This window comes from Bos grunniens, chromosome 12 (assembly GCF_055505025.1).
Source record: "Bos grunniens cultivar Pamir isolate PY7600 chromosome 12, Bosgru_T2T1.0, whole genome shotgun sequence".
NCBI classification, from domain to species: domain Eukaryota; kingdom Metazoa; phylum Chordata; class Mammalia; order Artiodactyla; family Bovidae; genus Bos; species Bos grunniens.
Genome location: NC_141176.1, coordinates 21110812 through 21134907, shown reverse-complemented (window position 1 = coordinate 21134907; position 24096 = coordinate 21110812). Strand labels below are relative to the sequence as shown.

The following is a 24096-nucleotide window of genomic DNA, read 5'->3' as shown; positions in this document are numbered from 1 at the left end:
GAAGGTAATGCAGGAAGAAGGAATCAGGGATGATTCCTGGGTAGTTCACTTGGTCTGAACAATTGGAGGTGAACGGCTATGCTATGTACTGAGATGGTTACTCAGGAGAAGCAGGTTGGGGGGAGGTGCAAGGATGGTATCAAATTTTAAAAATACCTAATAGACATGTTGGTAGAAGTATTAAGGATAAAAAGCATTTTATAAAAATTGGAAGACTTTTCTAGATTAAATAAATTTAACTTTCTTAACTTCTGTAAATAGGACTGTTGCCCAACTTAGTATTACTACTTTTGTGTCTTAATCCATTTTATTAATACTAAAATCCTTCCTAATCCCAAGGGAGAAAGTTTTTTTTTTCACTTTATTGCTGTGTTAAGATTTTTTTCTTTTTTTGTGGACCCTACATAAACACAAGTGAACCAGCTTCTTGGCTTGAAAGTGTGTGTTTTTCTCACAAATATAGTGAGTGATCTCAGACACTTTATCCTTTAGTACAAAGTATCAAGCATTCCAAGAGGTAAGTTTTGACATAAAGAATAAGAGAAACATAACATAGGTTATGGGCTCACTTTGTAAAGATGTCTAAATTTGCTTTAACTTTGAAAAGAGTTAATGAATTTTTATTATTTTTATAAGTGATTCAAGTTTATTTACTTTTTCTCTAATTTTCATAAAATATCTTTGTTAGTAATTTAATGTCATACTAAAATCATAACTTATTTACTTATATTTTCCTAATCAGTTAGTTGATGACACAGGTTAGAGAAGTGTAGAGGATTGCCACAATTTTATATTTAGGAACTTTTGATTTTATTGACATCATCAAAATATTTTTAAATATCGTGGAATAAGATACTGAGCTTTTATATAATCTCCTAAATACCTTATGTATTAAGATGATCAGCATTTTTATGTATGTGTTTAAACTGACTCAAAGAATTTTTAATTTGCCAATTCTTTCTCATAAGTGTGGTACATACAAACTTTCTTATTTTAAATACTGATTGCAAATTAACATCATGGTTTTGAGGGAAGAAGGTGGTATATCCAGATGAATGTTTCTGATGCCTTGTAAGGGTTTGAATCTTGGCTGCTCTATTGTATTAACTTGGATAAATTAATCCCTCTGTGCTTTAGTTTTCTCATTTGTAAAATGGAGAAAGTAACCCATATGATTGTTGCTAGGATTAGAGAAATTAATAAAATAGAGTGATTAGGATAGTGCCAGGTGCACAGACACTCAGTAATTGGTGGGTATTTTATAATTACGGCTTTCATTGTTGCATCCAGGTAAACCATTTGTTACATGATACTTGTTTTCCTAAGTAAAGCTGACTCTGAGGAGTTGAATCACACTATTGCCTAATGTTAATATCCTCTTTTCTGAGTAGCCTTTAGCAAATCACGTGTTCAGTTTAAATTGATATGAGTAATTTGATATGTCAAGTATAATAATACAACATTGTTTGGTAGTAATTGGTTGAATTTGTTAAGGAATAGGATTTTTCCATATTGAGCTTATTACAAATAACACTGTAGGATGTTTGATTAAAGATTTTTAGTTGTCATGATTTTAAGCACTGGTCTAGATCAGAACATACAAATATGTAAGTTACATATATAATGATAAATTTTATAGTAGTCACATTGAAAAGAAACAGGTAGGGAACTCCCTGGTGATCCAGTTCTCAGGACTCTGCATTTTCACTGCCTGGGTTCAATCCCTCAAACCAAAAAAAAGGAAGAAAAACAACAAAAAACCTAAAAACAGGTAAAATTAATTTGTATAGAATCATTTATTTAAATATATATCAAATATTTCAATGTGAAATTAATGTTTTAAAATTATTGAGATATTATCATCTTATGTCTACAAAATGAAGTGTGTATTTTTCATAGTTACTGTACATCTCAATTTGGACTAGCTCTGTTTCAGGTTCTTAATAGCCATATATAGGCAGTGGCTGCAGTATGGGACAGCACAGATCTGGCTGTATTTATTGAAAAATCCCTGTTAAAGAAATCTTTCCACTGGTATTTTTTCTTAATTACGATCATTTTAATGCTTCTGAACTAAAAGTTTTATAGGTTAAAATATTCAAGAGGGAAATTCATTTAAGATAGGTAATTTCTAAGTATGTAAGCCAAATGAAATTCAGAAAAGCACATGCTACTGTGTATTATTTTAAAGTGCAAATACTTAAAATATGTGGTGTCTGCCAGCAGATCACTTAAATAATTATTGGGTGTCTTCTATGTCCTTAGCATTAATATTTAGTGATACATTTTTCTTCAGGAGGTGTAAGATTTTAAGGGGTTAGTTACCATACTTTACCACAATATGTGTAGTAAAGATAAATTATATTGGAACTCAGTTGGAAAATAGTTTTTTATATTTATATATATACTTTAAAAAATATTTCATTTCATGTGATACATTGTATATATGTAATGATTTTTTTCATTGTGGTTTGTTCAGACCAATATTTTTATTTTCCGTGTACCTTTAATTAGAAGAAAAAACTTACATACTCTCATAAAATGATATTGTTGATTGAAAATAAATTTTTTTGTTTTGTTACTCTTCCATTAGATAATGAAAAGTCCAAACTTTATCATTGAACTTTTGTGAATCAATATTGTTAAAAACCCCACTATGGTTCTTTTTTGCTTAAAGTAGCAATTTTTGCAACTAACTAGTTCACTTTATTTTTTGTTTGTTTCAGGCCGCTCATACTCTGTATGTTCTCCAAGAATGCTTAATCAGTGTCTAGAATCCTTGGTGCAGAAAGTACAAAGTGGGGTAGTAATAAACTTTGAGAAAGCAGGACCAGATCCTTCCCCTGTAGAAGGTATTATTGTCATTTTCTTACGACATTTTAAACGTGCTTTATCAAGTATTCAGCTAGAACTGAAAAATTACTATGATTTGGCTTTAACATTGACAAGGTCAAATTATTAAGATGACAGAAGAGCTGTTGGTAAAGTGGCACGATTAAATAGGAAAGTCAAGGTTGTACGAAAGTGGTTTGGTCCTATCGCCTTTTTATATTGGTTGTTCATAGCCTGATAATTTGTAAGAGCTAAAACCCTTTTTAAACATGAACAGAATAGTGTATTTCATTTTTTAGTATTGTAACATTGACTCTCTCCAGTGTATGTGCCTCTCCCGTGTCCCTTGATTCACAAGAGTGTTCAGCCCTAGGTGTTTATTTAATTCCTTAGCTACAGTTTTTACTAAAGATCAGACTGATCAGAGCCAAATGGTTGGTGTGGTTCCAAAAATGAGAAACCAGCCTTTGCTATTCAACTTGATTCTTTTAACTCTAGCTGAGCCCTGCCTGGCTTTATTCTAATATTCTGTGATCATGAACTATTTATATTAGCCAGAGGGTATAAGGAGTTTTGCCAGAACCAACGGATGGCTTACATCTGGACCCTCTGCCTTGTACGACATAGCTGAAAACCAGAATTAGAAAGTCGTTAATGACACTTTGGCAGAGTTAAGGCAGTAGAGTGGGTAACTGGGAGAAGAGAAATGTCATAGAGATGAGAGCAGAAGATGGAAAGATTATATAAATTATATTGCTGTGTTCAATTTAAAAAAAAGAAACCTTAAAAGAATTGAATTGTTAGACATGGAATATATTTATTTTAAAATTATTTTAGGACTTTGCTTAAAATTAGGCACTCAGTAAATGTTTGCTGTACTGTTGAAGAGAGTTACCATTTTCTAGGATTGTTTTAGGTTAAAGGTAGGTGCCTCAAATCTATATTTATACATTAGACTTTTGTTCTAGTTTTTAGGCTTTAAGTAAAATGATTTTTAAAAAATACTTATTTAGCCATGCTACTGCTGCTGAGTCACTTCAGTCGTGTCCAACTCTGTGCGACCCCATAGACGGCAGCCCACCAGGCTCCTCTGTCCCTGGGATTCTCCAGGCAAGAACCCTGGAGTGGGTTGCCATTTCCTTCTCCAATGCATGAAAGTGAAAAGTGAAAGTGAAGTCGCTCAGTCGTGTCCGACTCTTAGCGACCCCATGGACTGCAGCCTACTGGGCTCCTCTGTCCATGGGATTTTCCAGGCAAGAGTACTGGAGTGGGGTGCCGTTGCCTTCTCCATATTTAGCCATAGTTACTTAGTGTTTACTAAGCTGAGCATGATGATGAAAAAATTGATTATTTGCCCTTATCATCTGGTGGGGGAAACATGTCATTTGTTAAGCAAGTATTTACCGTGAGGTATATTGGGCAAGCAAAGGATGCTGTGGGACCTCCTTTCAATTGTGGAACTCAAAAGAGTCGAAATTTGCTGATGTTACCCTCTCGTGAATTCTGATCTAATCTAAATTTTAAAGTCTTAGTCGTGATAGTATTCTACTGTTTAAGAAAAACAGGAAAATCCAGAACTAAACAAGTATTAAGATATTTTTACTAAGTAATATTAGACATAGTTTAACTTCTTATGTTTTTTTCCTTTAATGATATTTACTTTTTAAAATTTCTTTGCTATAGATGGGCAGCCAGATATATCAAGACCTTTTGGATCTCAGCCTTGGCATAGTTGTCACAAACTCATTTATGTCAGACCAAATCCTAAAACTGGGGTTCCTATAGGTCACTGGCCTGTTCCAGAATCTTTCTGGCCAGATCAAAATTCTCCAACACTAGTAAGTACCAGAGATTGTGACTTTATAATAGTAACTGCTTTTCATACTAGCTTTAAGTACTACTATCAGTTAAAGGTGTGGCTATTGTGTAGAAATTAGACAAATGTTCCAAGTGCTCTGATAAGCTATTACTTGATTTAGTATACTGTGTTGTTCATTATAAAATAATAGAAAAGAGGCATCGTTTTCCTTTAGAATCTGAAGTTATGCTTATGTTTTTATTATTGGCATCTGATTACAGAATCATAGATATATATTCTAAATATATAAATAACATAAGGATTTGTTCTCAGGGACATAATACAGAATTTAAATGAATGGTTATAAAATAATTTTGATGGTTTCCCTGCAGCCATTTAGGACTTAATCTTAGAAATTCATGTTGATTTGCATAGTTTAGTTATATTCAGTGTTCTCAGTCTGGAGGTTTAAGATAGAAAAGATTTTCTGGTCTTATTTATAGGAATTATTTTTAGTAACAAGTAGGGCTTGTTGAGTGGTCATGGTGAATTATCAGTATTCACTATATGGTTCTTATAATAATAGGGTAAATTTAACAAATATCTATTCGGTCTTGTTAATACACATTTTTCAGATTAGTATTTTTTGTAGTAACTCAGAGGACACTGTGGAATATTTTGTGGGAGAGCCTGACAGTGGTTCTTTTGATGTTACCCTTAGAAGATAAGAATTGTTATTTCAAAGATCTTTAAGTAGTCTTTAATAACTTTTGATGTGGCTCTCATTTATGAATTAAGTTAAACTCTTTGAAATCTTTTATACTTTTAAATCTGTATCAACTCTTCAGGATAATTTTTTACTTTTATTCTATACAAGAGCTGTGATATTTCTTTTGTTCATTAGGGATTTAATAAAGTAGTACATGAAATAAAGTTTTTATACATTTCAGTGAGAGATCGTCTTCCGTTTTTTGATTGAACCATCATAGTTTTTTAGTCTAACCTTAGAGAGCTCTCGATTTCTTTGGTGATTTTAGTTTCTCTTCTGGAGCCTTTCAGAATTCTGAAAGAACAGCTATCATATTTGTATGAAATACTGTTATTTATTCAATTATATTGAACACTTACAGTAGTGCATATGGCACATGTTGAGTCCTCATAGGAAGAAATCCAAAACCAGTATCACAGGCATTATCTGTCAATTTTACTCTAGTGGTCTATTGCAAATTGTTACAAGCCATAGAGGGTTTTGGAATGTGGGTAGGATTTTAGTTGGAACAGGAAACAATGTTGAAAATATGGAAGTAGGAAAGAACAAGGTGAATTTAGAGGAATGGAAAGTATCTGAGAATAGGTGGTTCATAATATGTCTGTAGGACATTGAGAATACTATTAAATAAACTAGATTGCTCATGACTTTACATGCAAGGTTAAGGAATTTGAGCTTTTCTCAGTGGGGTTCATAGAACTGAAGACATTTTTAAGAGTGTTCCTTTAGGAAAATTAATCTGGTGGTGGTTATATGCAGCAGAATCAGCAGATGAATTGGCAGGTAAGCTGTTTACCTAGAGGACTATTGCTATAGTTGACTTAATACAGAGCTGTTGTGCTTAGTCACTCAGTCGTATCCGACTCTTTGTGACCCCATGGACTGTAGCCCGCCAGGCTCCTCTGTCCATGGAATTCTCCAGGCAAGAATACTGGAGTGGGTTGCCATTTCCTTCTCCAGGGGATCTTCCCAACTCAGGGATTGAACCCAGGTCTTTGGCATTGCAAGCAGATTCTTTACTGCCTGAGCCACCAGGGAAGCCCAATATAGAGCTAGTAAGAGTTTGAATTAAGATGTTGGAAGAGAGAATGTTAAAAAAGATATTGGAAAGAACTGGCAAATTTTAGTAACTGAAGGATATTAGAGGGGAAATGAAATTTCTATAAATAATAGGATTTCATATAAGAGGTACTGATACTGAAATTAAATGTGATTTATTAGAGACTGGTTCTGAATTTGAATTATGGCTCTACCAGTTATTAGCCATGTGTCTTTGGTTAATTATCTTTTTTAAGCCTCAATTTACCATCTGTTAAATAAAGATAATAACTCCTGTCTCATAGGATTATTTTGGATATTAAATGGATCTTAGTATTTTCATCTAAAAAAACCCCATGAATCATAGACTGATTCAGTAAGCTGTTTGTCAGGTACATGACAGGTACAGGAGCAGAAGATGAGTAAAACATAGTGCTTCCCATCTGGAACCTTCTGTAGGAAGGTCAGCTGTATAAACATGATAGAGTCCAGTGTGCCACCTGTCAAAGTGGTGGAGCAGAGGCCAGATGAGGTGGTACCTAACTGCCTGGTGTGGGTTTGGGGTATGTGGTAAGAGTGTGTCAGGAAAGAAGCCTCTTAGAGGTTGGTACTTGGCAGTTCAGACTTCAAAACTTTGTTTGCATTAGGCAAGGGAGAAAACTGAAAAGCAGCCAGGGATAACATGAAACACAGGAGCATGAGAAGATAGTGATTTCTTTGGGCCACTGCAAGTTGTTTTTAAGGCTGGAGCACAGGGTGTATATGGGGTGGTAGTTAAAAGGCAGATAGGGACCATATAGTCAAGGCTCTTTGTTTAAAAAAAAAACCAAAAGAGTCTGGCCCTATTTTTAGGTGATTGGATGCTACTTTTACTCAATAATTTGAGGCAGGAAAATTATATGATTATATTTATATTTCATGGCCATGGGATTGATTGGAAGGGGCTGACTAATTAGGGATACTAATTAAAAATATACAGTTGTACAAATCTAGTCTAAGGAATTATGAAGGCATGAATTAGAGTGGTAAGAAATAGAAGAGATGAGAAATCAGAGAGATGAGAATTTAGCATTGACAGAGGGCAGCATCTAAAGTAGTGAGCATCTGCCCCATATTTATTGTTTGCTAAGTGGCTTAGAATTTGTGGTATCACTGAATCTAGGTCTTTGTGACAGTTAAGTATGGAGGGTAAGGCGGAGATAATTAAGGATAACATTTAGGTTTTTAGAACAGGTTATGTGGTTTGGGGGTGAAATAATGAATTGGGTAGTAGTATGTTTGAGGGACCTATAGAAAATTGAAGTTATGTCCAGTAGGTGGTTAGATACATGAAGAGAAATGAGAGATGATCCCAAGACAGTAGTTTTGGGAGCCACCAGTGTATGTATTGATAGATAGTAACTGAATCTAAAAGGAGTCCTTTATATTTATGAAATTTCACATTATTTCCTCATAGCTCATATTTTCTTCACCAATCTTCTTTTGGTGAGACTTTTAGGAAGGAGACTGTTAAAGGGGGGAATAGAATAACATGCTTTTTTTTTTTCTTTAAAAGTCTAGGGTCTCCAGAGTGGGGCATATTTACCATAGGGGTAACCAATAGTTTACTGGAATAGTGAAGGAAACCAGTAGAACTTCTATTTGTTTTCTTTTTTCTATTTTTTAATATTATTTTGGTATATATTATATACCTATAAATTAATAATTTACAAGTATATATATATTTAAAACCTCGTACTGATCAGTGTGCATCATCAGTTTGGAAATCAGGTAGTTAAACTGCTACAACTGTGTCTTTAGGAAGGTTTCTAATTACGTTAATTACTTGTTAGATGTAAAAATTAATGAGCACTTAATTAATTCTAAAATATTGCATTTAAGTTTTCTGATGCATTTGATTTTAAGACTTAAAAAACTTTAATCCTGTGCAGATTTTGAAGTGTTTATTTTTTTTCTTGTGAATATTGATAGTTTAAGCATTACATTTTAAGTATTATCTTTCCGCTTAGTGGTGCTTTTGATAGTAAATTAAACTCTCACTAGTGAAACTGAGAAACTGAGTAAACTCTGATGGTGAGGGATACGAAAAGTTTGTTTCTGAGAGTTTGTGAAAGAGTAACAATAAGACTTTGCCTTCTAGCCACCTCGTACATCTCATCCTGTAGTGAAGTTCTCCTGTACAGACTGTGAACCCATGGTTATTGACAAATTGCCTTTTGACAAATATGAGTTGGAACCTTCACCACTGACTCAGTTTATCCTGGAAAGAAAATCTCCTCAGACATGTTGGCAGGTAAGCTGAAAGACTGCAGTGATTTAAAAAATTTATTTATTTAACTTATATTGAGGTGTAATTGGTCGACACTTGCGTTAGTTTCAGGTGTACAGCAAGCTACCTGTTACACATGGACATACAGCCTCTCTTTTCAGATTCTTTTCCATATGGGTAGAGCATTACAGAGTAATGGGCCCTGTGCTGTGCAGTAGTAGGTCCTTATTAGTTCCATCTATTTTATATACAGTAGTCTGTATATGTCAATTGCAATCTCCCAGTTTATCCATCCCTGCCTCCTTACACCCCAGTAACCATAAATTTATTTTTCACATCTCTCACTCTTTCTGTTTCGTAGGTAAGTTCATTTGTAGCCTTTCTGTTTAGATTTCACATATAAGCAATATCATGGTATTTGTCTTTCTCAGTCTGACTTAATTTCACTCAGTATTAGTTCAGTTCAGTTCAGTCTCTCAGTCGTATCCGACTCTTTGCGACCCCATGAACCGCAGCACGCCAGGCCTCCCTGGCCATCACCAACTCCCAGAGTCCACCCAAACCCATGTCCATTGAGTCGGTGATGCCATCCAACCATCTCATCCTCTGTCGTCCCCTTCTCCTGCCCTCAATCCTTCCCAGCATCAGGGTCTTTTCAAATGAGTCAACTCTTCACTCAGTATTAGAACCTCTAAAAATTTAATTTGGTGTTTTTTTTTTAATTTGGTGTTTTTTAAAAAGTCAAATTGAATCCATGGTTTATATAACATTCTGCAAAGGTTATTAAATGTGAACTTTTAACTACTTTTTAACAGGTATATGTGAGCAATAGTGCAAAATACAGTGAACTTGGCCATCCCTTTGGTTACTTGAAAGCCAGTACAGCACTGAACTGTGTCAACTTATTCGTGATGCCTTACAATTACCCAGTGCTCCTTCCCCTTTTAGGTAAGTCATTCTTGTCATGTTCTCTGTGGCCTAGCATACATATGAATTTTCCTAAAAGCAATCTTTGAGAACATCCCTCCCTTTTTGAGTTTTCTTGTCTTCTGGAAATTAATGAAGATTTTTATTAATATTTTAAAATATTGAAGCTGTTAAGGGTTTTATAGCAACCTCTGCATGTTTCTGATATATTGAAAGTCAGGGTCAAACACCTTTGATTCTACAAACTATTGAAGATAATACTATATTTTGTTTCTAAATTAAATATTCTAAGTTTTTTGCAAATCAGATACCTTACATAGTTAGAATTAGTAATGCAGACTTTGTGTATGGTAAATAATTAAGATATTTTGTAGAAGCATAGTTCTTGGATCTGAGTATTTTCTTTTTAAGAATTGTATTTTGGCAAATTTTTTAGTGCATGAATTTGTTCTAAAATGATATTCTAAATAATATTGATAAGCCTAAAGTTGATTGGAGACCCTTTGGCTGTAATTTTTTGAGGGGTGTTATTGGAGAAGTCATCTTTTCCTTCATGGAATTACACCAGATTTAAAGCTTGATAGACAAAATATTAGTAGGTATGTTTTCACATATAGTTTGTTTCTGTATTCCAATCTGTTTCATGTCTAGATTTTCCTTGTGTATTTTCTCATTCTACCTTTATTATTACATTTAATTTGAGACCTTAATTGGCACCTTTTCATTTTTAAAGTGGTATTACTACTACTCAAAAATGTCAGAACCCAAAATTTATCACCTTTAATTTTGTTAAAAATATAGAATTGATGTTTCCTCTCTCTCTTGTAAATAATAAAGCAAACTTTAAAAATGAAACTTCCTTGACTTGGTTTTCATGTGTGAAAACACTGAATGATGATAGTTTGTTCTCATTATGCATTCATTTATAGATGATCTGTTTAAAGTCCATAAGGCAAAACCAACTTTGAAATGGAGACAGTCATTTGAAAGTTATTTGAAGACAATGCCTCCCTACTATCTTGGGGTAAGAATATTACTCTTAAAAATAGAATGTTATAAAATGTTGTATTATGCTTATAGTTTACTGTAGGTATTAAAGCTTTTATTTATTGCTGTTACAGAATAAATGTCATGAAAAATTTACAAATGACCCATATAAATATGAGAAAGAAATGTTTCAGTGATTTGCAGAATAATGATGATGGTGAGAATATATATAATGCTTATCCAGGCCTGCCTGATACAATCCTCAGCACTTTACATGTGTTACTTAACCTCATTTAATTTATATGGTAACTGTATGAGGCAGAAATAACTGTTTTTATTTCACAGATATGGAAACTAAGACACTAAAAAATTAAACAATTCATCTAAGGCTACACAGCTAATATCAGGGTCAGGAATTCAATCCCAGGCAGCTGGCTTTAGAATTTAAGCTTTTACAATTAACTTTTTTAAATTGCAGTTTTATTATTATTTCTCCTTACAGGTACAAAAAAGGTTTGTTTGCATTATTCTCTGAATCTCAAGAAACATTCCTTGAAACCTAGTGTATCACAATAGGACCAGTAATACATATATTATTAAATACATTGTTGTTGTTTAGTCGCTAAGTCATGTCCGACTCTTTGTGACCCCATGGACGGTAGACTGCCAGGCTTCTCTGTCCATGGGATTCTCCAGGAAAAGAATTACTTGATTGATTTTGTGAAAAATAACTTCTAGAACACTTGATTAAAACATTACTTCTGCTTTTACTGCAGGAATATTGTAGTATTCAACTGTAATCTTTCTAAATGGTCTCTAATAACATTAATTTCTTAAGCTTTGAAATCATGTATTATAGTTGTAAGAGAAAATCTGTGTGTGTCTAGCAGATAGTACCAGCTGTGTAGGAGAGGGGAAAGGAGGAAACACTGGAATATGAACTGCTGCATATATTTGACTCATGTTTCATAGCATCTGGGGGGATGTAGCCAGTGCCACATGGATATTAAATATCTGGTCTGGGATTTGATTCCAGTTTGGCACCAGTGCTTTTATACACTTTGTAATATGTCAGTGGGTGGCTGTCATCCTTTTTCTGACTTTTTCCCATTCACATATGCTAGACTGTTGTGCCAGTGACATTTTTCATTGCACAAAGTAGTTCTTAATTAGCCTATCCTTACCCAAGGTAAGAATCTTCTATTATCCTTGACTCCTCTTTTCACTTACCACCCAAGTTCTGTCAAATCTATATCTGCAATGTGTCTTCTGCCCCCTTCTTCCACATGATACTAAGAAGTCCAGGACTCCACCCTTTCCTACTCTGGGGGTTGTTATTACAGCCTCTAATCCTTTAGTATTTCAAACTGCCTTTGATACCACTGACAAACATTTTAATGAAGTACAAATATGATTATGTGACCCTTATTGAAGAAAAGGAGAAGTTTTGCGGGGGTGAATTTTTCAAAATTAACAATACGTTTATGGCTCCACTGGTAAAGAATCGGCCTGCAATGCAGGAGACCTGGGTTCGATCCCTGGGTTGGGAAGATCCCCTGGAGAAGTTAATGGCTACCCACTCCAGTATTCTGGCCTGGAGATTCCATGGACTGTATAGTCCATGGGGCCGCAAAGAGTCGGACATGACTGAGCAACTTTCACTTTCATTTTTCATGGCTATAAATTTTTGACAAGCTTAGGATTGAGTGTGATATTTTCTTTTTTCCCTGTAGCCTTTGAAGAAAGCTGTTAGAATGATGGGAGCACCTAACCTAATAGCAGACAGTATGGAATATGGACTTAGTTACAGTGTCATTTCATACCTCAAAAAACTGAGTCAGCAGGTAATATTAAGAAATAGAGCCATTAAGTATTTTGAATGGTATTGGCTAAGGTGGTCAATAGGCCAGATACTAGTTCTTGATGGTTCTAGTAGAATTGTATTAATAGATTACGTTTTAAAACCACATATGTATTAACATAATTCTCAAGTGCATGATATGCTATGTTTTGAAATGACAATTTCAAATAATAATTTCTAGTTTGTGAAAGTAGCTTTATTAATGTGATCCTAGCCTTGTATGTTAACATTCCTCATGTTTTCTTTTGGGAAATTTGTTAGAAATTAGTTTTTCTTAGTCAAGAAATATCAGTTTCTTTTGCTTTATGTTTTAAAACCTATAGCATTTTCTGTAAAAATGGGAGTTTCTTTTGCAGTATGTATAAAAATACTGAATTTTGTCCTTTTGGATGTAAATCACATTAGTAGGTACCAGATTAGTCAAGCAGTATACCCTTTGACTGCCAGGTTATTAAAATTATATAAAGCACAATTTTTCCAGTACTTTTGCCATCTCTACTTCAACTGCTAATTGAATTGTAGGTTAGAAGAGTCAAAATATTGCTGTTTGCTTTATCTGTGAGCATTCAGTTATGTGCTAGTAATAATGTCTTTAAGTAGATATTGATAAGGTTGTTTTCTAATTTTATGTCACCTCTGAATTGGGAATTTTTATTTAGGGTGTATTAACTAACATATCATGGTTTCAATGTAGTGGGTGTTAATAAATCGAAGTTGTGTTTGTGTGATTTTCTCCAAAAGGTAAGAATTGTGATGATTTAAAATCATAAGACATTATTGTTTAAACTGTGTTCAGTTTACCAAGCACTTGATATAGACTACATAACTTAAGTAGTGTTTTTAATTTCTTATGTTCTCTTAAAATGTGATAAATACTTAATTTATAAAAGACTGGAACTACTTTTAGCCTTTAATTTACCAGTTCAGATCATGTCAAGACAGCTTTTATTTATTTTTGCTTTAGGCCAAAATAGAATCTGATCGAGTCATCGGTTCTGTAGGCAAAAAAGTAGTACAGGAAACTGGAATTAAAGTCCGAAGCAGATCACATGGTTTATCAATGGCTTATAGGAAAGATTTTCAACAGCTGCTCCAGGGTATTTCAGAGGATGTTCCTCACAGACTGCTGGACCTTAATATGAAAGAATACACTGGGTTCCAAGTTGCTTTGCTCAATAAGGTAATAGTTATGTGAATTTTGTACTGCTCTAGTAATAGTCTATATTGTCAAATATGTCAAATTTTCTATTAACTGATACCCAGTTTGTCCAAACTTCTATACCTCTGCAGAATAATGATCAATTATGCTATTAATATTATTGAATCATTGAATTTTAAAACACTATACATGGTGAGTGGATGAGCAAATGGACTGATGAAGAGCAAACCATCATGTTCATTTTATAGATAGAAAACAGGCTTAGAGATTGCCTGAAGTTACATAGCTAATAGTAGAATTCACTGTAGTTTGGTACTTATACTACTGACCTTGGCTACACAGTATAATCCTGAAATGCTTTATGAATACTCATTATTAGAAAGATCTTCATCCCAGTTGCCTGTTTGTCGAAACTGACAGACTGGTTCTAAAATTTATATGGAGGTATAAAGGTCCTAGAGTAGCTGAAACAATTTTGGGAAAGAGTAAAGCTGAAAGACTTGCACTGTCTAATTTTAAAAGTTACTATAAAGCTGCAGTGATCAACATATGTGTTGCTGGCATGAGGAAAAATATTTTGGTCAGTGGGACAGAAGTAGACCTTTATATATAAAGTTAATTTTTAACAAAGATGCCAGAATAATTTAGTGGGTAAGAAGACAGTCTTTTCAACAAATAGGGTGGGAACAGTTGGCTATCCATCTGCAAAATAATGAACTGATCCTTATATTAGTTAATGTGATCATAGTTATAAATGTAAGAACTGAAACTATAAACTTCTACAGGAAAAATACAAGATGTTGGATCTTGGGTCAATGAAGATTTCTAAAATACAGCACAAAAAACACATACACATAACAATTTCATACACTGAACTTCAGTAAAATTATAATTTTTGTCTTCAGAAGAAACTTTGAAGTTTCTCCCAGACAAGCTACAGCCTGGGAGAAAAGCATATGTTGAATAAAGAACTTGTATCAAAATATATAAAGAAATCCTAAGACTCAGTAATAAAAAGATAAGCATCCAATAAAAAAATACACAAAATATTTGAATAGGCACCTTACCAGATAGGATATACAGACCTGAACAAGCACATGAAAAGATGTTCAACATTATTAGTCAAGTGGGGAAATGCAAATTAAAACCACAGTGAGATACCACTTTATGCCCACTAGAATGGCTAAAATTTAAGACTGAAAAATATGAAGTGTTTAAGGTTATAGAACAGCTGGAACTCTTACACATTGTTGATGAAAATTATCAACAGTTAATTTGCAGTTTCTTAGGAAAGGTAAATGTTGCTGTATACCAACAGTTCTACTTGTAAGTATCTACTGAGATAAATGAAAATACGTGTGTATAAAGGGTTTGTATGCAAATATTCATAGCAGCATTAGTAATTGCCCCAAACTGAAAACAGTCCAGTTCAGTTCAGTTGCTCAGTCATGTCCTACTCTTTGCGACCCCATGAATCGCAGCACACCAGGCCTCCCTGTCCATCACCAACTCCCGGAGTTCACTCAGACTCATGTCCATCGAGTCAGTGATGCCATCCAGCCATCTCATCCTCTGTCGTCCCCTTCTCCTCCTGCCCCCAGTCCCTCCCAGCGTCAGAGTCTTTTCCAATGAGTCAACTCTTTGCATGAGGTGGCCAGAGTACTGGAGTTTCAGCTTTAGCATCATTCCTTCCAAAGAAATCCCAGGGCTGATCTCCTTCAGAATGAACTGGTTGGATCTCCTTGCAGACCAAGGGACTCTCAAGAGTCTTCTCCAACAACACAGTTCAAAAGCATCAATTCTTCAGCGCTCAGCTTTCTTCACAGTCCAACTCTCACATCCATACATGACCACTGAAAAACCATAGTCTTGACTAAATGGACCTTAGTTGGCAAAGTAATGTCTCTGCTTTTGAATATGCTATCTAGGTTGGTCATAACTTTCCTTCCAAGGAGTAAGCATCTTTTAATTTCATGGCTGCAGTCACCATCTGCAGTGATTTTGGAGCCCAGAAAAATAAAGTCTGACACTGTTTCCACTGTTTCCCCGTCTATTTCCCATGAAGTGATGGGACTGGATGCCATGATCTTCGTTTTCTGAATGTTGAGCTTTAAGCCAACTTTTTCACTCTCCACTTTCACTTTCATCAAGAGGCTTTTGAGTTCCTCTTCACTTTCTGCCATAAGGGTGGTGTCATCTGCATATCTGAGGTTATTGATATTTCTCCCGGCAATCTTGATTCCAGCTTGTGTTTCTTCCAGTCCAGCATTTCTCATAATGTACTCTGCATAGAAGTTAAATAAGCAGGGTGACAATATACAGCCTTGACGTACTCCTTTTCCTATTTGGAACCAGTCTGTTGTTTCATGTCCAGTTCTAACTGTTGCTTCCTGACCTGCATACAGATTTCTCAAGAGGCAGGTCAGGTGGTCTGGTATTCCCATCTCTTGAAGAATTTTCCACAGTTTATTGTGATCCACACAGTCAAAGGCTTTGGCATAGTCAATAAAGCAGAAATAGATGTTTTTCTGGAACTCACTTGCTTTTTCCATGATCCAGAGGATGTTGGCAATTTGATCTCTGGTTCCTCTGCCTTTTCTAAAACCAGCTTGAACATCAGGAAGTTCACGGTTCACGTATTGCTGAAGCCTGGCTTGGAGAATTTTGAGCATTACTTTACTAGCATGTGAGATGAGTGCAATTGTGCAGTAGTTTGAGCATTCTTTGGCATTGCCTTTCTTTGGGATTGGAATGAAAACTGATTCCAGTCCTGTGGCCACTGCTGAGTTTTCCAAATTTGCTGGCATATTGAGTGCAGCACTTTCACAGCATCATCTTTAAGGATTTGAAATAGCTCAACTGGAATTCCATCACCTCCACTAGCTTTGTTCGTAGTGATGCTTTCTAAGGCCCACTTGACTTCACATTCCAGAATGTCTGGCTGTAGGTCAGTGATCACACCATCATGATTATCTGGGTCGTGAAGATCTTTTTTGTACAGTTCTTCTGTGTATTCTTGCCACCTCTTCTTAATGTCTTCTGCTTCTGTTAGGTCTATACCATTTCTGTCCTTTATCGAGCCCATCTTGGCATGAAATGTTCCCTGGGTATCTCTAATTTTCTTGAAGAGATCTCTAGTTTTTCCCATTCTGTTGTTTTCCTCTTTTTCCTTGCATTGGTCGCTGGGAAGGCTTTCTTATCTCCTCTTGTTATTCTTTGGAACTCTGCATTCAGATGCTTTTATCTTTCCTTTTCTCCTTTGCTTTTTGCTTCTCTTCTTTTCACAGCTATTTGTAAGGCCTCCCCAGACAGCCATTTTGCCTTTTTGCATTTCTTTTCCATGGGGATGGTCTTGATCCCTATCTCCTGTACAGTGTCACGAACCTCCGTCCATAGTTCATCAGGCACTCTACCTATCAGATCTAGTCCCTTAAATCTATTCTCACTTCCACTGTATAATCATAAGGGATTTGATTTAGGTCATACCTGAATGGTCTAGTGGTTTTCCCTACTTTCTTCAGTTTCAGTCTGAATTTGGTAACAAGGAGTTCATGATCTGAGCCACAGTCAGCTCCTGGTCTTGTTTTTGTTGACTGTATAGAGCTTCTCCATCTTTGGCTGCAAAGAATATAATCAATCTGATTTCGGTGTTGACCATCTGGTGATCATCAACTGGTGAATGGATAAAGATACAGTATATCCATGTAAAAAGGAAAAGACAGTAAAAAGGAATAAACTACCAATACATGAACAACATGGATGAATCTCAAAAACATGCTTATGGAAAGAAGCCAGATAGAAAAGATTACATATTGCAAGATTCCATTTATGAAATGGGATGTAGAGAGAAAGCAGATTAGTAGTTGCGGGGATAGGAATTGCGAGTGACTGCAGGTGGGCACATGGAAACTTGTGGAGTGATGGGGATGTTCTAAAACTGATCCTAGTGTTGGTTTCACAACTGTACATTTATTAACGCTCAAACTGTTTATGTACAATGGGGTTGTTTTATAGTATGTAAATTACACATCAAAGCTTTTATTTACTTCTGTTAGCCAGGATACATAATGAAATCTTGGACAGATGTGAGTTTGAGATAATTTGGTTGAGCTTCACTACTGAGTTTTTATCTTTTGGTTATTAAAACAGTACATTATGATGGTATCATATCTCTTTATTCTATTTTTTTAAGCTAATTAGTTGACTTGTATATCTTATTTTCTAAGCTGTGCTGCGGGCTGGAGATTGTAGTCTTTTAATTCTGTTTCAAAATACATTTTGTCTTTGAATCTTTTTAAAACAGGATTTGAAGCCACAGACGTTTAGAAATGCATATGACATACCAAGACGGAATCTTTTGGATCACTTAACAAGAATGAGATCTAATCTTTTGAAGAGCACCCGCAGATTTCTTAAAGGACAGGATGAAGGTTAGATCATGGTTTTAATATTGGTATTTCTTCAGTAAACTTTTCTTTATATTGAAAATACAGAGTGTTATTATAACTTTTAAAGAGTTGACTGTAATATTACATTCTCATTGAATGAAGTAGAAAGTTGAGTCATCTCTAATTGTCTACACTTCTTCCTACCATCACTGTTGCCCCAAATTCTGTTCTCCAGAGGAAACAACCTTTGGTAATAGCTTAGTTTCCTTGTGGCTTTCTTCATACATTCACATACACAGGCACACACAAAATCATTTTCTTGTGATCTACTAGTATCTGATAGTTTAACTCGGAATGGCCAATATATGTCATATTCTAGTATTTCCTTAACTATACCTTTGGCACCTACAAGTCAAGTCAGATGAGAACTTAACCCTTTGCCAACTCTGATGTAAACATTTCAACTATAGTTTTATATGAAAAGGATCATCTATGTGATACCTCTTTTCTGTAAATTATGCTTTAAATTCTGCTTTGGAGTAGAATAGAAGAGACATTTTCATAGAAGGGTTACACATACTGTTTATTCTATATACTGAAACTAACTGTAATATTTTTGCTTTGTTTAGAAGATAAAATTATTTAAAATTTTATTTAAAAGCACTCAAGATTTTATGTCACAATATTTATAATGGCAACAAACTAATTTAGAATATATGGTAAGGAAAAGCTGCCTGGAATAGACCAGGTAGCATTCACACACAAGGACACATTATTTGTTAACTAAATGGAAGGTAGTTTCAGCGAAGTTAACTTTTGTTATTGCTTTGTTCTGTTTGAAAAGACCAAGTGCACAGTGTTCCTATAGCACAAATGGGGAATTACCAGGAGTACCTCAAGCAAGTACCTTCTCCATTAAGAGAACTTGATCCTGATCAGCCGCGGAGGTTGCATACATTTGGCAACCCCTTTAAGCTGGATAAAAAGGTAAATTTGAAGTGTTCGATTATATAATTTTTTTTTTTGTGGGAGGCACAGATTTAATAGTTCTTAATTTAACTAAAGTAAGCCGAAATTATTTGCTTGGTAGAATACTATGTCAACATCTTTAAAATGTACTTTAATGGGAATTGGAGTTTGTCGTACAACTGAAAACCATATGTAAAGTCAGGGAAATTCTTCGTTGCTACAGGGTATGATGATAGATGAGGCAGATGAATTTGTGGCTGGACCTCAAAATAAACATAAACGACCTGGAGAACCAAATATGCAAGGTGTCCCTAAGAGACGACGCTGCATGTCTCCACTGCTGAGGGGCCGGCAGCAGAGCCCAGTTGTGAACAACCACATCGGAGGGAAAGGACCACCGGCACCTATGACCCAAGCACAGCCAGACCTCATTAAACCCCTTCCTCTTCATAAAAGTAAGGGTTTTTCTTTAAACAGTATTTGCTGCTTTTAGTTTGGTTCTGCATGAGAGAGAGTTTTCTGATATAGAAAAAGTGGATAAAGTTCCAAGAGTGTCTAGAGAAGATATTTGTTTATTCCAAATTAGCATGTAATCATTTTTTATGTCTTTTTAATGAACATTTCGTATATTCATTCATTATGCTTAATAGCTATCATGATTTGAAATATCATTTGCAAATCTTTAGCGTTTAGAAATGACAGTTTTTAAAGGGGCATTATCAATACCCACAGAAAGATAGTTTTCAATTTGTTTAATTTGGCAATTAATTATTAAATGATATGCTTAATTTAGACAGGGTTAGGCATTGAGATGTAGCTGTAAACAGATAATAGTGATCTCTGCCTTCATTTATAATGAGGAAAGAAAGTCATCACACATTTCCTTAGAAGTGTGATGAATATTACAAAAAGGGAAGTCAGGTATACTTGGGGAAGTATTTGGCAAGAGGATTTAGTCTGTGGGGTCAAGGCAGTTTACTGAGGAGGTTCTGTTTAAGCCAACACTTGACGGATGAATGGAAATTAGTAAACTGAAGCTGTGCATTTACGACAGTAATAGTACTCTTACAGGAAGAGTATACTCAGAGGCATACTGTGAGGAGCAGGGCATTAAGGGAACTGAAGCATTCTGGTATATTTGCGGGCTGCTGGGAATGAGGTAAGGTGAGAACCAAAAGAAAGACATGCACAGTCTATTTCATAGAGGGTCTTGGAAGCCATTGTAAAAAATTCTAGACTTTATTCTAAGGACAGTGAAAATCCATTGAAAGAGGTAGTGATCTGATCTGATTGGCATTTCATAAAGACCAGGCTGACATTACTGTGTGGAGTATTTTTTGTTGTTCAGTCGCTGAGTCATGTGGAATAATATTATTGGGGAAGAATGAGAATTGATGAAGGGAATGTTTAATGGAGTAATTAATTATAGGTGGTGATCATTCATGGGTAAGAACATCTTAACTGGAGAGAAGCCAAATATGATCCCTCCTGATGGGATTACACAGTACTACATTTGAAGTATCTGCCACCCAAAATACTGAATGAACATCAATCTGATCAAGCCTCTGTAGCTACAGGGAAATAATTAGCAAAATCCAGATCGTGGTAAATTACAGGACAAAGAATCTGGTGTGGATATATTTTTCAAGGAAAAGAAACATAGAAAAAAGAGAGGTACAGAAGGATTTTATAGATGAAAAGAGCAAGAGTTTTCACAAGAGTGCGTGGAGAAACGCTCTTGAAGCGGCATTGGAAAGAAAAGGGGCTAGTGACGCCACCTCATTTTAAGTCCGTGGAGAGAGTTTGAGAGCGAGGGCTTTCTTTGCAGGAGAGCTGGATTTCAGTTAAAACAGGAGTTGCTGTTGAGATTATTCATTGAAGTTTGCAAATCATGGAGTACGATTTAGGATGAAGGAAGGGAGTCAGAAGTTCAGAGAATTTTTGTGGTGGGGAGGGAGTTTAAATTTTGAATAGTAAGGCGATGAATTCATTTGGGTCCTGGTGGTTTGGTGAGCAATCAGGGAACTGAGAATTCAGCTGCTTTCTCTGGTGAGCAGATAAAATAATCTGATATTAAGTGGCAAGCTTGCAAGCCTTTTATGTCTAGTCTAGTGAGCTGAAGTGGAACCAGCTACTCTTCATTGCTCAAGTAGTGAAGACCATGTGGATGGTTATACGGAAAGGTGCTCTGGAGGTTTGGGGCCATGTTGCTGCAGAATACTGATTAGCTTAAGCTTCCTGTGTTTACTTTTGCCTCTAAATAGTAACTGTATAAGGCAGAGGTAAATTGGAATGAACTGCTGCTGCTGCTGCTGCTAAGTCGCTTCAGTCGTGTCTGACTCTGTGCAACCCCAGAGACAGCAGCCCACCAGGCTCCCCCATCCCTGGGATTCTCCAGGCAAGAACACTGGAGTGGGTTGCCATTTCCTTCTCCAGTGCATGAAAGTGAAAAGTGAAAGTGAAGTTACTCAGTCGTGTCCGACTCTTAGTGACCCCATGGACTGCAGCCTACCAGGCTCCTCCATCCATGGGATTTTCCAGCCAAGAGTACTGGAGTGGGGTGCCATTGCCTTCTCTCTAATAAAAGGATAACCATGATAATCTTGATCATATATGTGTCCCTAAAGCAGTGAAAACCACTTATTCAATAAAATTGCCATAGAAAAAAACCAGAAAACTAAAAGTTTTTTTAAACTGACTTTTATTTTTTCCCCCCAGGCAAAAATTGTACAAATTTTGTAAATACTGTGAATGTTTCACGTTGAAATACACTGTATATATGGCAAAGCTTAAGAACCGTATCACATTGTTAATTTCTAAGAGTCAAGGAGATCAGTTGTGATTTGCTACAATATTGTTTCTTAGACGTTTTCTTTACTGTGTGCTTTGAAATTGGCTCTCATCTTTCTTTCTTTTTTCCTTATTTTTAGTTTCTGAAGCCACTAATGATTCGACAATGGATGATGTGGTTGAAAATCATGTTGCAGACCAACTTTCATCAGATACTACACCAAATGCTATGGAAGCTGAATTTTCAGGATCTTCTCCAGCCAACTTACTGGAACGATCAACCAATCATACAGAGGCTCTCGGTCACGACCACTTAGGAACTAATGACCTCACTGTTGGTGGATTTTTAGAAAATCACGAGGAGCCCAGAGATAAAGAACAATGTCCTGAAGAGAATATACCAGCATCTTCACTCAACAAAGGAAAGAAATTGATGCATTGCAGAAGCCACGAAGAGGTCAACACTGAACTAAAAGCACAAATAATGAAAGAGATCCGAAAGCCAGGAAGAAGTATGTATAATTAGAGACAGACAACAGATTTGATTTTTGTATGTGCTCTAAGAAAAGTCAAATTAACTAAAGCATAGATCTGATTTTAGATCAGTCTTGAGAACAACATATCAGCTATATAAGATCCCATTCTTTATTCAGCCAACACTTACTGCTATATCCAAAGTACTGTGTTAGGTGTGGTAAATAAGGAGGGATGAGAGTAGAGTAGGGAAACACACAGATAAAAATTAAACCTGGTTCCTCCCATGACAGGAACCGATAGTCTTGAACATTCTGCCAACCAGCAACTGGAATTTTTTTTTTTTTTGGAATTTTAAGGTAACAGAAAAAAACCCCAAAGATGCAATAAATATTAAATGACTTCATATCTGTAAAGTTCTTGGCACAGTACCTACCCACCATCTTAACTTTTAAGATTTAAACTATAATAGTGACAGGGATGCGTTTAGGCCAAAAAACTAAAATTACGAAGTTGTCTGTTATATGAGTAGAGAAGAACTTTGTGAGATAAAGTTTCAATATTCTTACTGATATTCATTCAGAAGATTTGGACAGATCACCTGCTATGATGGTGCCCATGGGTGGTCCAGAAGTGGGTAAGACTCAGTACTGGTCATTTTAGGAGCTTATAGTCCTTGACAGAGGACTATTAAGTTTTATGTGAAAACTTGAAATTGAGACAGCATTCTTGTTTATTTTTTTTCCTCTATTTTATCCACCCCCTATGTTAGCTGTAATTTAGAGTTTGTTGTAAGGTTGGATTTTTGTAAAGGCCACTTCTTATTTTTCAGTGGCACTACCAAAAAAGCTGTTTACTCATTCTTCTAAGCTGTATGTTTTGATATATATATATACATGAGTTCCCTAATGAGAACTTTTACCAAGAAAAGGCAGTGTTTGACAAGTTATTTTATCTTTGTTGATGTCTGATGAAATACATGTATTATAAAATCTCTAAAGAACGGTGAAGTTTTTAGGTAAACTATTTTTAGTTTTGTCTTAATCTTGATGTGTAGTAAACTGTAATAGGAAAATATTGAATAAGTGTGCAAAGTAACACCACTTTTCTTTTTGCTTCTCTTATTTTAAGAATATGAAAGAATCTTCACTTTACTGAAGCATGTGCAAGGCAGTTTACAAACAAGACTAATATTTTTACAAAATGTCATTAAAGAAGCATCAAGGTAAGTAATCTGTTGTACATTATGGTATGATGAAATGAGTCCCCAGTTTCTATAGTTGGTATTTTAACAGTATCTACTTTATACTTGTGTTGTTATGCATGTATATGACACACCAATGTGTAAATAAGTAATTCTTATTTTTGGTTTATTGAAAGTTAAGGTCACTTAAAAAATAGCCACACACAAATTCTTTAGAAATCGTGAACCCTTTCTCTCTACACATTACAGGTATTGGCATAATTCTCATTTATCCTACTCTGTGGCTTTTTGATGTCTTTATATTTTACAGTCTTTCATTTTTCTCTGTATATTTGAACTACAGTTAATATTAGTGATTAAAAGTAACCTTGAAAGGCAGTATTTGAATGCAGGAGTTCACTTGTACGTGGGAAAACATGTAATTAAGGGACAAGAGCTGGACAAATGAGCCTTATTCTGATTGCTTCAGTAGCCCAAGATTATGTACTTTAGTACAAGGAATGTGGATCAAGATTATAAACGGTGACCACAAAGTGCAATTAACTGGAAAGCATAGTTGTATGAGTTTAGTGAGTAAAAAAGTGTTTTTTAAAATTTCTCCTTTAAGACTTTTTAGAATTCTAGTATTGTA

At 35.3% G+C, this 24096-nt stretch overlaps 1 protein-coding gene across 10 annotated transcripts in view; it reads left to right on the top strand.

The window, feature by feature from the left end:
* The window catches only part of INTS6 (integrator complex subunit 6), a 107150-nt gene that overhangs the window by 60433 nt on the left and 22621 nt on the right, over positions 1–24096 (top strand). For all 10 annotated transcript variants that reach the window (XR_015137997.1, XR_015137995.1, XR_015137996.1 and 7 more), the window contains 12 exons: positions 2727–2852; positions 4516–4670; positions 8578–8730; positions 9522–9654; positions 10563–10657; positions 12354–12464; positions 13446–13661; positions 17944–18070; positions 18873–19015; positions 19221–19452; positions 21928–22299; positions 23393–23486. Coding sequence is in view for 5 of the 10 variants with exons in the window: in XM_086329168.1 (XP_086185294.1) it covers positions 2727–2852; positions 4516–4670; positions 8578–8730; positions 9522–9654; positions 10563–10657; positions 12354–12464; positions 13446–13661; positions 17944–18070; positions 18873–19015; positions 19221–19452; positions 21928–22299; positions 23393–23486 (1957 nt within the window). In the remaining 5 variants the exon portion in view is untranslated. The remainder of the gene's footprint in view (positions 1–2726; positions 2853–4515; positions 4671–8577; positions 8731–9521; positions 9655–10562; positions 10658–12353; positions 12465–13445; positions 13662–17943; positions 18071–18872; positions 19016–19220; positions 19453–21927; positions 22300–23392; positions 23487–24096) is intronic.